The sequence below is a fragment of the Taurulus bubalis genome (genome assembly GCF_910589615.1).
Source record: "Taurulus bubalis genome assembly, chromosome: 11".
In the NCBI taxonomy this organism is placed as follows: Eukaryota; Metazoa; Chordata; class Actinopteri; order Perciformes; family Cottidae; genus Taurulus; species Taurulus bubalis.
The window spans coordinates 12,215,727-12,230,926 of record NC_136599.1 but is presented as its reverse complement, the minus strand read 5'-3'; the positions used below and the strand labels follow the sequence as shown (position 1 = coordinate 12,230,926).

Below are 15,200 nucleotides of genomic sequence, written 5' to 3'. Positions count from 1 at the left end.
AGTCGGGCTGCTTTCTGAAGACGGACAAAAGGATGAGCGAGGGAGATGGAAAGATAAAAAGGGAAAGAGACACACAACAAAAGACAGGAAGTTAGAAATAGGCTGAAGTAGAATGTAGAATGTAGTAGAATGTAAAACAGTGTAAAAGTGGTTCTAGGTGATTTCCAATCACTGTTATATTTTGTTAATTTTGAAGTACCACAAGTTAGGAGTTCAGTTCACTTAAATGTGGTCTGAGTTTTGTTTTAGCTGACACCTAGTGGCCTTCAAAGGAACTGCAGGCTGAGCTAGTGGCGGTACAGGTTGATGCTTCCTCCTACACTGCCTGGGCAGCTAAAAACAAAAACAGGTCCTGGATCAGTGCTGTGATGCAACACACGGTGACATAGACTTCTATTTAGATGAAAATGCAGTTGAACTTCAGTCAGGTAACAAAGCTGCTTCACTGACTGGCACTAGTTAATGCTGATAGAACACATAAAGTTCAACTACATATCAGCACAAATGCAATCAATGTCTAAATATGAAGACACATTTTACATGGATGTTCTGCTGAAGGACCAAATCGGCTTCCTGTCCCTTGTTTCCAGGCTGAAACAGAGTTCTTTGTCTGTGTGTTTGTGTGTGTGTGTGTCAAAGGTATGCAGGGGGCCAGGTGAGGGGTTTGGGGGGAGTATAGGGGCCTCCATCTCTACACGTTAAGATCATTGTATGGCGAGCATAGACTCGCCTGGCGCACCCTGCCACAGGCAATGTTCAGCATTTAATTCAGATTAGGAGTTTGGCTCCAAAAGGAGGCGCACAGAGAGAGAGAGAGAGAGAGAGAGAGAGAGAGAGAGAGAGAGACAGAGAGAGAAAGAGAGAGAGAGAGAGGAGAGAGAGAGAGAGTGTGTTATACAGAGACATAAAGAGTGAAAAAGAAGAAAAACTTCAGCATTAGCGTCCCACACGTGTGACAGTTGACATTTAGGGTTGTTACATATCATTCTCGCATACTTCAACGTCATTAGCCTTGGTTTTAATACTAAATGTTTCTTCCTCTCCAAGCACATCCACTTGTTTTCCTCAAGCCAGATAGGTTTAAAGCCGCTAACAGTTAGTAATTCACCCATAAACAGGAAGTAATGCAATTAAAAGGCTGAACAGCACAGCATACTCACTGTCGTCTGTAATTTGTACCTGAGAAAGAACAGAGAAAGAGAGACTCTTGAGGAGGTGAGAGCTGGTTACCTATTACCTATTGTTGCAAGCATATCCTACAGGAGTAAATAATAATCTGCACGATGCTATAGAATGGCAAATAGTTGACTGCATGATCACACACTAGAGACATCTAACTTTGATTCTCCTTCAGTGAGCAACAGTTTATTTTTGGCTGGACGTGCAGATCTATAGGCCACATTTCAGTATATATTATATACGTATACTATATTTCAGTATATGTGAACTCGAGATGGTAAGAGTTGCGTCACAACACGTAACCTGTGAGTGGTTTTTAATTGACGCAAATATTTCTCCTAAACCTTGGTTCACAGTCCAACCAGGCCTTCTGGGAAAAAGAGAGAGAGAGAGAGAGAGAGAGAGAGAGAGAGAGAGAGAGAGAGAGAGACAAAGAGAGGAGGGGAGTTGATGAAAACGATGATGACAAACTTGTCCTCTGCGCAATTACTCACTTGTAGGAAAAGAAAGAGAGAGAAAATGTGTGGGAACAAAGCAGTAAAGCAGGAGTAGATAACAACTATCACTGAGGCAGTGTGAGGCTAAAGACACCCTAAAACCGCTCTCACACCACTGGACCATCACGCTGTATTTAGCCTGAATGACCACTGTAACCTCCCCATGCTTTGCCCTGTTATTCACACTTTGACCTCTAATTCATCTGCTCTCTCATTCTTTGAAAGCCAGATGGTGGAGAGTTAGACAGGAGGTCACGTGGTCCTACGACAAAAATACTTACTGACATAAATATTGTTGAAATAAAGTTTCCAGCACATCAGTCGCAGCTTTGAGTTCAGTGGTGCTGAGCAAAGAGGATGCAACATGTTTCATTTTGCAAAGGCTGCATTCATTTTGTATGGAAAGTCAGATTAAATCAGATTGTTGTTACTGTAGACCTGTCTGACATCTCCTGTCTTCTCTCCAGATGGATCACCTTCAAAAAATGTTTGGAGACACCCGAGGCTAAAACATTGTTTGGTCAGTTTTAAGAGTTTGGGCTGATCTGCCTCCTTGACATGTCTTCTTTCAGATAAGTGGAAAGAGGACATCCAAAACATACATTATGTGTTTATTTTACTACACTTTGTCTATTGGCATCATTTCTATATTTAAAACTACAATTTCAGGAACTTTATAATCCCCAAAAACATTTGTTTATCAACTTGGGAAGTGTCATGGGGATATATAATAGTTATTATTGTAGCCTGTTCACCTGTAGTGTCTTCCCTTAGTGTGATAAAAAAAAATTAGCTCCACCGTGACCAGATGCATCAGTATTATTATTGGGTAATGTTTTTTGTTGAGATACTTTAAGCACATTTAGCTGGTTATACTTTAACAATGCTCATACTAATGTATTGGATAGTATTGATTGAATAATACTCCATATTGACATAAAAGGAATGTGAGTCTTACCCCATCTCTGGCATTCCCTTGTATATTTTAGGTACAGTTCATTTTGGGGGAATGACAGATGGCTTGTTCTTATTTTGATAATGCCGTTTCTTGGAAAGTAAGTAGAAGTCATATTTCTTTTAACTTGGAGAGAAAAACATTGCTATGTGTTCGCCACTCTAAATAGTCTACAGGAAACAATCGGCGGGGCTTTGCGGGAAGGTTCACGACGAGGTGGACATGTTGGTGTAGTGTCCGTGGACTGACTATGGCCTAATCATTAATAGTTTCTTGGTTTTAATAGTTTTTTGTTTGACAAATTACGTCAAATTGACTTATTTATTTGTTGTATTTGTTGGTCTCCACCACATTAATGAATTAATTTCAATCATGAAATGTTGAATAAAATCATGTTGATTTTAAATTCAATCATGTGTCATCTTATTACTTTTGACAAACAAGAAATAAATATTACACCTGTGGTTTCACTTTAGTAAGTGGTGTGCCCTCTACCACCACTAGAGGTTCCCATTTATTGATAAAACATTGTTGAATATTTTTATTTTCCTTCATGCAGCGGTAGTTGCAGAATGATGGAGCAAAAAAGAGGAGTTTGAAAGTTTTGGTATTGGGGATTCTGAACATTAAAGTATTGAATCCCTGTCATTTCTCTGTAAAATCAGCATCAGTCAAATAAAATTCACCCTCAAATCAAAGCATGGATTTATAATAGATTATAATACTCATCAATACGCACTTCCAACAACACGCTCTTCCATAGAAATACAGGATATGTAACTTAGTTATGTAATTCAGTTTCTTAGAAGGGCTTATTGTGTATATATGGAGCTTGTTTTTGTTAAAGCCAGGTAAGATCTTACCAGTACTGAAAACATTTAATCCGAACAACATTTCCCACATCGGATACGTTTCAAAGATCACAAATAAGCGGCCATGGTTCTTCTCAGGCAACCCAAGAATAAAGCACAAACCACACCGTAAACTAGTAAATGTAAGAAATGAAGATGTAATGCAACAATTTCAAATGTCGGTGAAGAGCACAAACATCTGTAGAACACCACTGCCTCCCTGTGACTAAAGGGAGTAGAGCAAGGTCAAGTCTTGCTTTTACAATCAATTTAGTGACGTCAAAAGGTTAAGTTATGGTAAATGTTTAGCACTGGCTTAGAATATAGTGTTAGCTGAGTAACTGTTCCATTAACAACTTTACACACAAGTTTAATAAGATAAGATACAAGACATCTAAGATGGCAGCATGCTTTTGGCAGAAATGGGAAAAATGATCTGCATTGCTTCATAAAAAAACAAAAAACTGTCCAACAGTTATTCTGTCCTGTGGACAGGGTGTATGAAAGACATTAAACAATAGTGCAGTTACTGAACACAATTTATTTTTGAGTACAGATCAGTTTAAAACTCTCCATCATCCTCCTCCTCATCTCCAACACTATCAGCTCCAACTTCCTCATAATCTTTCTCCAGCGCTGCCATGTCCTCTCTGGCCTCAGAGAACTCTCCCTCCTCCATACCCTCACCCACATACCAGTGGACAAAGGCCCGCTTGGCGTACATCAGATCAAACTTGTGGTCAAGCCGAGCCCAGGCCTCTGCAATAGCAGTGGTGTTGCTCAGCATGCACACGGCCCTCTGGACCTTGGCCAGGTCTCCACCAGGAACTACAGTGGGCGGCTGGTAGTTGATGCCGACCTTGAAACCAGTGGGGCACCAGTCCACAAACTGGATGGAGCGCTTGGTCTTGATGGCGGCGATGGCAACATTCACATCTTTGGGCACCACATCACCACGGTACAAAAGGCAGCAAGCCATGTATTTGCCGTGGCGAGGGTCACATTTCACCAGCTGATTGGCGGGCTCAAAGCAGGCGTTGGTGATTTCGGACACCGTTAGCTGCTCATGGTACGCCTTCTCAGCGGAGATGACGGGGGCATAGGTGGCCAGAGGGAAGTGGATACGGGGATATGGCACCAAGTTGGTCTGGAACTCTGTCAGATCAACATTAAGGGCGCCATCGAAACGAAGGGAAGCAGTGATGGAGGACACAATCTGACTGATCAACCGGTTCAGGTTGGTGTAAGAGGGACGCTCAATATCGAGGTTCCTGCGGCAGATATCGTAGATGGCCTCGTTATCTACCATGAAGGCACAGTCAGAGTGCTCCAGGGTGGTGTGGGTGGTCAGGATGGCGTTGTAGGGCTCCACCACAGCAGTGGACACCTGGGGAGCTGGGTAGATGGAGAACTCCAGCTTGGACTTCTTGCCGTAGTCGACAGACAGACGCTCCATCAGCAGGGAGGTGAAACCAGAGCCGGTGCCACCTCCGAAGCTGTGGAAAACCAGGAAGCCCTGAAGGCCAACGCACCTTTCAGTCTGAGGGCAGAGGGAGAGCACACTAATCACATATATGAGATGCAGTAAAATGATTTAGCTTGAAATAGATGTATTGCTTATTTTAACACAGAAAGAAAAATTTGAAATAAAATCATTTGTGCATTAAAAAAAAAAAAAAAAAAAAGTATACATGTTGCTCAGGCACGCAACCAAAACTAAACATACGTGTGTCAGCGGTGAAGAACTTTTACACAAGCTGTGTCCATATTCAGGGGGTGCAGCCTTCAAAGGGTGCCGCCGCTCAATTGGGACACAGCTTAACTGTGTGAGACAGATAGTCAGCAGGGCGCAGCTCGTCACATTAGTGAGCGGCGAGCAGAACAGTCCTGCTTAATTAAATATTGGCACCGACAGCAAACATTAATGGAGGTGGCTTTGAGCTACATGATGATGCATTCAGCTCTTTTCAGTAAAAATGATTATTGTGCGACGGTATATTATAACATTGGCATGAAGAGTTGTAAAAATGTTGTTTTGGGGCGAGAAGCTTCAATAGATGCAGTTGCTTGAAGGAGATGTTTTCACAGCTATATAAAATAAATGTTAGAGGAAGTTATCGCTCCTTTAACTTCGTAACACGAACTCTAAGCAGCTTTTAAAACATAGCTACTGATGCCAATACATTTTTTCTTCATCAAAACATATACTTAAATAAAAATACAATAATTTAATTTCCTCATCCTTTTAGCTTTTGAAGGTTTACACCATTATCAGATGAAGTAACGACAGCATTAGTTCTGTGAGCTGGCTAAACTGGTAAGTTACTGGTAGTGTTATCAAACGTCTACTTTTGAATATCATGAGAATTAGTTCATCCAAATAAAATAAAAAACATTTTTCCCTCTACCCTGAGCGATGTTAAGGCATGCAGATAGAGTTCAATACAATTTGTCTTATTTAAGTATTGTGATAGTCACTTTTTTATTTTTTATTTAGGGTTGTACTGTCATCTTTTAACCAGAGTACACATACACGTGATCCAGCATGATTAGCAAGAAATTGCTCCTGCTCTGAATTACCCACCAGTTTGCGGGTCCTATCCAGCACCAGTTCAATGATCTCTTTGCCGACGGTGTAGTGTCCACGGGCGTAGTTGTTAGCAGCATCCTCCTTACCAGTGATCAGCTGCTCGGGGTGGAACAGCTGGCGGTAAGTCCCACTGCGCACCTCATCTGAACAGACCGATTCAAATCATAATCACTTGAGGGTTTGATTTGATGGAATAAAAGAGGGATCTGTATCTAATGAGTTTACCAATGACCGTGGGCTCCAGGTCCACAAAGACAGCTCTGGGGACGTGCTTTCCAGCTCCAGTCTCACTGAAGAAGGTGTTGAAGGAATCGTCTTTTCCTCCCGCGGTCTTGTCACTGGGCATCAATCCGTCCGGCTGGATGCCGTGCTCCAGGCAGTAAAGCTCCCAGCAGGCATTGCCAATCTGGACGCCGGCCTGACCAACGTGCACCGAGATACACTCACGCTGGAAGGAAAACGAGCAATTAGTATCATTAGTTACCATTACATATTGCCAGACATCTATAGGTTTTAACCACGTCTAATTAGAAGCTTCAGGTCATCACTACATGTTGAAGACAGCCAGGGTCCAGAGGGAAGAAGAAATAAAAGGACTCTTTGTAAAGTACCAGATACCACAACATCATGACCAAGTCACCTGACACATGCTGCCCATCTATTTATAGCCTTAAAATTAATCAGTTTATTCTGATGAACAGATAGTTGATTAACCATGAATACAAATCATATTGAGAGAAAAACTAATACTAAATAAATATAATCTAAATAAACAATCTCTGGAGGGACACCATTTTAGTCTACCAAAACCAGATACAGCTGTGGTCATATTGTTCGTACGCACGCAGTTTCCAGAGCCAATAGTACATGAAAAGATTACAAATGAAGGGTTTGATTCTTTAATTATATTAGGAAAACCCTTTCAAAGAGGTTGTCAAAAGGGAAAGATCACAAGACAAAGACTAGGAAAAATAAATAGATAGAAAATCAATACAATACACAAGAACAAAACGTTATTAAAATACACTACAAATATAATAGTACTAAAATATGAAATAAAAACAGATAAAACACTCCACAGAGGAATGTGACAAGTTAATTATATGCTAGCCCAACTGGGTTTATAGGCTTCACATTTTCCATTAGAAGCTACAAATCAAAAATAAAACGTGACGTCAAAACATTGTTTTAACTGTTGTTCACGTTAGACTTCTTTCAAGGCAACATTAGCTCCATCGAATTAACTAATGCCAATACATTTGTGATACGTGTGCTGTGAGCATGATTAAATAAAACACTAAAAAAAACTTTCCATTGTTCCACACTCACCATGTTTCCTGTAGCTGTGTCTGAAGGGGGTGAAAAAAAGGATGACTAGACGGATTTAACTCTCACAGCTGCGCTTCAAGGAGTGCTGTGTGAGAGGCCAACACCCTGCCTCGCTGAGGGAGGCGCTTTATAGTGGCGAGAGAGGGGGAAGCAACCGAAGCCTATTGGTCGAGAGCCACAAGAGCTTCTTTCCTATTGGTTAAGCGAAAGCACGGCTCTTTATCACAAGTGTTACTGCTCATGACTGTGAGAGCTGTCGTCCACGTTGAACTCTCAAGTTTATACAAGCAACAAGAGAAGCCGAACATACCAGATACATGACTACCCATTAAAAAGATAAATATATCATATATATATTGTTTCCATACAATTAAGAAAATTATCATAAATGTAAAAGTACACTATGCAATAAAAGAAAGTGAGAATGTATCTACACTTAGTATCAGCATTAGAATATAATGAATGATCAAAATGTAAAAGTACTCATTCAGAATTGCATATTTCAGAATGCATCATATTATTGAATTAGAATAATGTATGCATTAACATTACTCAAGTGTACTTGAGTAAATGTACTCAATTTTCCACCACATGTGCAGGTTTGGCAACAGAAAGGGAGCGATCAGTTGAACGAGTCTCCTTTTATGACCATTTAAGAGAAAAGTATAGTCCAGTTTCCTTTTCCTACCAAGGTTAGTGTTTTCTTCTGATTTTGAAGGAATGTTTCTTTGTAACGCGCTAGCCTCTGCTGGAATAAACCAGTCAGGATGGGGTCCTGGTTCCTAACTGTACATCATCCTTCAGTATGTGTAAAGATTTGTTCTGGCCCAAGAGGAAACATTACTCAGACCTCCTCAGCTATTTAAATGACTTATGACTGAAGCCAATTCCCGAAACAAAGGCCACGTTTCATGTTACCATTGATACCGATTTATTTGTGTGATTCCGATCAAATTAATCAATAATGTGTAATAAGTGTCACTGACATTCTCATCACTGAGCTGGTTTATATGCTTTACTTAGTTACAATGAAAGCCAGCTGTAAATACTTGCCGTTTGGGGTTTGTGCTCAAAGTTTGTTATACAATGGACTGTAATGTTTTAAAGTGTTAATCCACAAGACAACTTCGACTTTATATCGACTTGCTTTGTCAACTTTGTACTTTTATCATTGCAACAAACTACTGAGGACGTCACTGCTCTATAGGTCAATGTCGGTCCACAAAAATGTCCATGGCCACACCTGAAATCTTTAGTAGTGCCAACAACTGATGTTAATGTTGCATACCGGTACTCAAGCGCCACTGTGCATCAACATTTTTAGACTTCCTGGAAACTTAAATTCACTCAACTTGACCAATGAACATGACGTTTGTATTAATAAACATCGTGGAAACATCAATGTTAAAGATCGATACTAAAATGTAGAAACGGACAGTTCGCCTGACATGTAAACACATAACCGGTTAACATCTTCCATTCGTTGGTGAGAAATTACTACAACGGCAACAAAAGTAGTTTTTTCCTCATTTTATTTTTTACAAAGTCTCCACTTCTGCATCGCCACTTAGAGGGACCTGTGAAACAAGAGGAAGATGATGGTTAGTTATTGAATTCATATAACCAAAAGATACAGATGTTAACTGACAAACGTCCTGCATGGATTTGTCCCGAGACATGAAGATGCACACGTTTGCAAATAACATCCATTAAACGGCTGAAATTCTGGAACATTCCAAAGTTTGAAATGAACAAAAGAAGAGCAACTAGTCTAAAGACTGTTGCCTTACTCTGACCCTTTCACAGACCGTCTTTCATTCATGAGTGACGTATGTGCTTGTCCTATCACTAGTCAAAGGTCTGCTGTGAAAAAGGCTTATACATTTCCTTATTTCCAAAAGAATGTGAATTAGATTAGATCATCGTTTTAATTTACTGTATAAGACTGTTTCAACAATCACTGAAGTACAAATGTATTCTCCTCCTACAAAGAGGAATAACTTTTGCTTTGAGAGAATCTAGCTTGACATAAATAATGCATGCCTTTAGCACAGCTTCACAGAAACTCTTTGTTATGAACTATTCCTTTCTGGAACAAGTAACACAAGTTACTATGATTCAAACTACAGATAACCACAACTGTGTTTGTCATCCTTATTCATGCATGCTGAATTATTTTCATATCAATGAAAAACAGTAACTGTCACATTTATGCCACTTGAGAACAGGTTCTTACTTTGCTACAATAGAGTCAGTCTTTGCCAGCCTCAGGATGGAGTCGTCAGACTCACCCTGTAGGACGGAAAAAAATAATCTGTTCAGACAAAAGCTTTCAGCATTTATAAGAAGAGGTTCTGGCAGAGACAGGTTTCAACTGTCAAAACACATTAAAAAAACTTCCTGTTTAATTATTAATGAAGGATGCAACAAAACGATCCCACAAATATTGTGTCCTATTAACTGCCTAGCAGCTGAAAAAATGTAAATCAGTGTTCCGTGCTTCCCACAGGATTTGTTAGGATGTGGTTGGTGGACCGTTAACCCTTTAGGGAGGGTCACAGGTCATGTTACCCCAAATTCGGTATATTTAAAAAAGTAATTACTTCAATCTGGTGCACTTTGAGAGCAAACTTGAGAAGCTACAGCTACAAAGAACTCTGTTCTCTTCACAATGTTGTTCTCTTGTTTTAACAGTGTGGAATGTAACTAAGTACATTTAAGCTACGCAAATCTGTACTAAGGTACAATCGAGATACTTATACATAACTTGAGTATACATTTTATGTAACTATATACTTCTACCCCCCTTCATAGGGAAATAGTTTCATACTTCACTAGATTTATTTGGTAATTAGTTAGCCTGCTCGCTATATATTCTGCATATTCTGTTTCTTAATACAAAATATAAATTGACTAATAAACAATGATCCAGATTAAACTGTAGACAGTAGCCTAAATGAGCTCAACCTTTGTTGAACTTTGTAACTTTAAAAAACCCTGTGCTGTACAGAAATAGCAACTGTCTAAGGGTAATGAAAGAAGAAGAAAAAAAGTACAATGTGACAAACATTTAATCCTCTCCTCAAACACTTTAACTGATGACCGACGAGGAAACATTTGACAGCGGGGTAAGTACAGAGCAACAGAGATTCAGCTGAGACTTACCATTCTGCGGATGGCGCCACAGATAGCGTAGGTTTTGAACTGACCATTGAAGCGGCCGGTCACCTTGTCGACCTGCAGAGGACAGAGAACGTTGGATCAGAACAGTTGAAGTCCAAATCAGCCACTGCACATGGGTTACTTGTGCTGTTCTGAAAATGTACGTTTTTCCCCCCCCTTCACATAATGATAAGATAAAGTCATCCTCTGACATAAGTTAGTCATACAACATTTTCGCAACTTGAATAATCTTCTAGCTTAAAACCAGGATTGTTTTTCTTCATTTTGACAAATGCATGTTGTGCGGTTTTAGTACGCACCAATCCGATACTCGTGTTTAATCAATAAACTCTATGTCTCACTGTGCATTAGTGTCTAAGATCGTTTTTTTAAATGGCGAAGGCAAAATCAAGCTCGACTTAAACATTGCTTTAGTAACTTTGTAAACCAAACATTATTACATACATGCAATTGTTAAAAGAATAAATCGTAAAGATTTACAATTCATGTGTATAATGTATATATTCTACCCACTCCTCCCGATGAGTCTAGCATAAACACATACTCTTGTAAGTACACTTCATGTTTGGTGTGAACACATTAGTCTGAAACCGTACTGCCAATTATAGTTCTTAAAAAAAAAACATGTTAGATTAGCCAAAACAAAATCAGTGCAGCTCTAGTTAATATATTATTTATTCTTGTCAGGCATTCACTTTTTCTACACATTCCAAAGCAATATGGAAACAATTAACCTGAGACTTGCTGTGAAATTTATCCCTAAATATGAATTATTTGTTGAAGTTATATTATTGCTGCATGGTATTTTTGTGTACTTTTTAAACAATTCAAAAGGCAGTTCAAACTGTTACAACCCAACAGATGAATCAGCCAATTGACTTTGATATCACATGATTAAAGAGATCCCATCATTGTCTGTAAAGACAGGAATCAAACCCAGGCCCCTCTTGCACTGTTATTCCACCCATGATAAATACATGTGATGTGTATGAAACTGTTGAACAAGCAACACTGACGGATTGCAACAGTAAGATAATTAGTCTTTAAAGTAACAGCCAGAATGATAATATTCTATTAATTGCTGTCAAAACCATTCCAGTCATTTTCCTTTTTCCATGACAATGGACTCCGTTTATAAATAAAATGGTCCAGCTTCACGCTGTTACAGCAACAGTTTTTCCTTTACCCATGGAACCTTACTCCCATCATGGCACTGTGGTTTACTCATGAGGCTAACTTCATGCAAATATTTACCATCAACACTGAGTCCAGTGTTTAAATGTACTTTGTGTGTATTTGTAAAACAGACAGTACAGCACATGTCACAAAGCCAGTGGACTCCCTTACTGAGTAGCAAGCTGATTAAATTCATAAACAATCTGACCTTATTAGGGTTAAAGGATACAAATGCGATCTATGTAGACATTTGGCCTCATGCAAGAACCATGCATTATTTTGTACATGTTAATTTTTGTTTTGACTTTATCAGCTGAGTTGAGTATATAATAAGAGTTATTAAATACAACTGATATTAACCATAAACACAGCATGCCCAATAGTGGTTCAATCAGGAAACACTAATCTAGTTTAATGCTTTATATCACATACGACGACTGAATAAGACTACACTTTAAGACTGAAATTCTCCACTTACCTCAGCAATGTTCATCTGGATGGAGGCATGGTCCTTGGCTCCAATGATTCGGTTGCTCGCAGAGCTGCAATACACACATGCAATATTTTAATTCATCGGTCATCTAAATTAAATCTCGCCATCATTCACACCGATACTCTGCATAACAAAGCTTTCAGCTGAGCCTCAATGAAACAATCTGATGTTCCTTAAAAAAAAAAAAAGGGCCAGAAGTATTACATTCTGTAATATTCTCCAATAACAATGGAGAATGTAACTAGGTACATTTACCCAAATATGGTTGTTATTATTTACCAAACTTGTACTTTTAGTCCTCCCACTTTATACAATAAACTGACGGAAAAAGTGTTCCTTCAAGGGTTGATAAAAGTATCCTTCAGCTAATAAACTGCTTCCAGTTGAAAAATACAAAATCACAAAGCAGGGCTGTTTTTCTGAGCTCATGATTAGTTGGCAGTGGCATTACAAACACGGTGATTTTATAGAACATTAGGCATAAATGGAAATTAATCTACCCAACATCAACGCCAAAATCACATTAATCCAGAAAGTTAATTGGGGGAAATTGTCTGAATAGTCAAATCTGTACAATCAATACATTCCCAAGACAGTACTACTAAACATGAATTAAACGTGGATTGCTTTTTATTTTACTAACGTAAATAAAGGATGTAATACTTTGCACACAGCAACAAGACACTCACCATTTACGTGGGACGTAAAGGTCCACAAATTCACCAGAGTCGTTCTGCATGTTTACAGGTTGTTCAGGTGGTCGCCGAGAAATCTAAAAGAAATGTGGCAACCACAAATTAGAAATAACATGACGAATATTTGGTGCGCTAACTAGCTGTTGGCTCCCGTTACAGCCACTCCGCTCATACTCCAGGAGACGTTTCATGTTTTTACGGTCGGTTGTTTATGTGAATATATTTAACCCTATGTATATCACCGGATAAAAAACAAAGAGTGCATTTCATTTAATGTGAGTCTTCAGAGAAACCAGTTAGCACAGTTAGCTCATCGCGGCCGCATGTGGCTGCTCACACACTCGGGAAAAACGTCTGCCGTTTACACACATTTTCCACCGTAAACGCCCTCAAACGGCCTTCTACGTCTACACAGCCACGTTAACTTTGATACATCTCACCGAAAATTGCGTCTATGTAAGGATATAAAACGTATTTTAACCGTTTTGAAGACGAGAGCTCGACAGACACCCACCGTATACGACAAATGGCCGACAGGAAAGGAAGAGCTGCTGATCCGGAAGAAGAAATCTCTTTCTCTCTCGCCACCTGCTGGCTCGGTGCTGGTACTACACAAGAGCTGCACCAAATGGTCAAAAGTATGTAGACACCCTGCATACACACTTTTAGCCATGGAATGTTTTACATTTTGGGCAAGTATGTGTGTATATTTTTTTATTTGAACAGAGACAATGCACTCTTTATATTGGCACTTCCCACAACTGCTGCACAACACTATAGTTTAAATGTATCTTGTCTTTAGGTCCAATGAAGGTAAATGCTAAGTCTAAAATGACATTTCAGACAATAGTTTTCTTTTAGCTTCATAGCAACAGTTTGGGGAAGGCCATGCACAAATCCAGGTCCATAAAGGAAGAAGAAACATTAGAGCAATAGGCAATAGACAATTGTTGGATGGAATATCATGCCTTACAGAAAATATTTTTCTCAGTAGTTGAGAGTAACAAAATACATTTAAGGCGGAGCACATTTCGAGGATACTTTGATCAGATCTCTGTGCAGTCTAGTTCTCCTACAGAAAACGAGGCAGACCTTTACAGAGCTGGTTTTGTGCATCGGAATATGGAAACGGATTTAGGCCTCTCCAATGGTAGCCACAAAGCTAGGAACACATGATTGTCTAAAATCACTGTATGCTGTCGCAGAATTTCTCTTCTTTAGAAAAAAAGAGGCAGAGCCCAAACAATGTAAAGTAGCCCCAGTACACAAACAAACGTGACCACATATGCTGAGCTACTGTATATAGTGTCTGTGTAAGTGACTGATACAACAACTCCACATTTTGCTTATACTTGAATTTCAGTATGTTTATTTAGGGTACAGTCACCTCAACCATTGTAGCACGATATAATTCACATTATGTAAAATAATTATTTTCACACTTGTATTGAACAGAAATATTCTGAAAGTATCAAGTTGTCATAATTGCACATTACATGATACGTAATAAAAGTGTGATAAACGTATGCTACACACGTACCACATCTTACATTAAGGGTTTTTATCCACAAAATTGGATTTCCCATGATAACATTTACTACACCACCAAAATGACAGGTGTTTAATCTCATAAGATTTCAGCAATAACTGTTTCAACAAAAACATTTTATTCATCCTATCATAAAGGATGTACTTGTCTATATCATTATCTATCTATAATCTATTCAATTGTAACCTATGAATATCTAAAACAATTATACATTTGCACAGCTAATACAAAGCCTGTCTTAAAATATTAATACATAAAAAGGTACTTTTGAGAGTTTCACCATAATGGACCAAAGTGGTGGGAGACTGATGCAATCAAATATAGAAAAAAACCAACACCTAGGTCTCTTTGAACAGTTAAACATGTTCAAATAATATTAATAAGTACTACAAATGCAACAATTGCCACTGCGTCCAGGACTAGGACTGTTTGACACATGTACACCCCACAGCTAGTTTGAAGGGACACCTGCACCAAGTGAGAACGTGGTCGTTGCGCATCCTGTGGTAGACTGAAACCTGGAGGTAGATCGTTTTGGCGATCATGTGCTTCTCAGTGCAATTCTTGCATTTAGCATAAGAGATCGACGAGGGCTCTCTGTTTGGTTTCCAATCAAGACTGAAAAAAGTAGAAATAGAAGTAAGTAAATACACAAATAAATACACACATTTAAAAGTTAATACAAATAAAGACATGAATAAAA

At 39.0% G+C, this 15,200-nt stretch overlaps 2 protein-coding genes across 3 annotated transcripts; both read right to left on the bottom strand.

Annotated features, from left to right (window-relative positions):
- Positions 1-4,013: 4,013 nt before the first annotated feature.
- On the bottom strand, positions 4,014-7,491 carry LOC306743598 (tubulin alpha chain-like). 2 transcript variants are annotated; one of them, XM_079226126.1, is made up of 4 exons: positions 7,402-7,491; positions 6,298-6,520; positions 6,067-6,215; positions 4,014-5,022 (listed from the first exon to the last, which is right to left on the bottom strand). In XM_079226126.1, the coding sequence occupies exons 1-4, from the start codon at positions 7,402-7,404 to the stop codon at positions 4,045-4,047; spliced, it is 1,353 nt and encodes a 450-aa protein (XP_079082252.1). In that variant the 5' UTR covers positions 7,405-7,491; the 3' UTR covers positions 4,014-4,044. The 2 variants fall into 2 exon arrangements, with proteins under 2 accessions (XP_079082252.1, XP_079082253.1); XM_079226127.1 differs by lacking the exon at positions 7,402-7,491 and having other exon boundaries at positions 4,014-5,044; positions 6,298-6,422.
- Positions 7,492-8,916: 1,425 nt separating this feature from the next.
- On the bottom strand, positions 8,917-13,495 carry rps21 (ribosomal protein S21). Its single transcript, XM_079226200.1, has 6 exons — positions 13,463-13,495; positions 12,943-13,025; positions 12,239-12,302; positions 10,567-10,638; positions 9,638-9,693; positions 8,917-8,978 (listed from the first exon to the last, which is right to left on the bottom strand). The coding sequence occupies exons 2-6, from the start codon at positions 12,990-12,992 to the stop codon at positions 8,969-8,971; spliced, it is 252 nt and encodes an 83-aa protein (XP_079082326.1). The 5' UTR covers positions 12,993-13,025; positions 13,463-13,495; the 3' UTR covers positions 8,917-8,968.
- Positions 13,496-15,200: the final 1,705 nt, after the last annotated feature.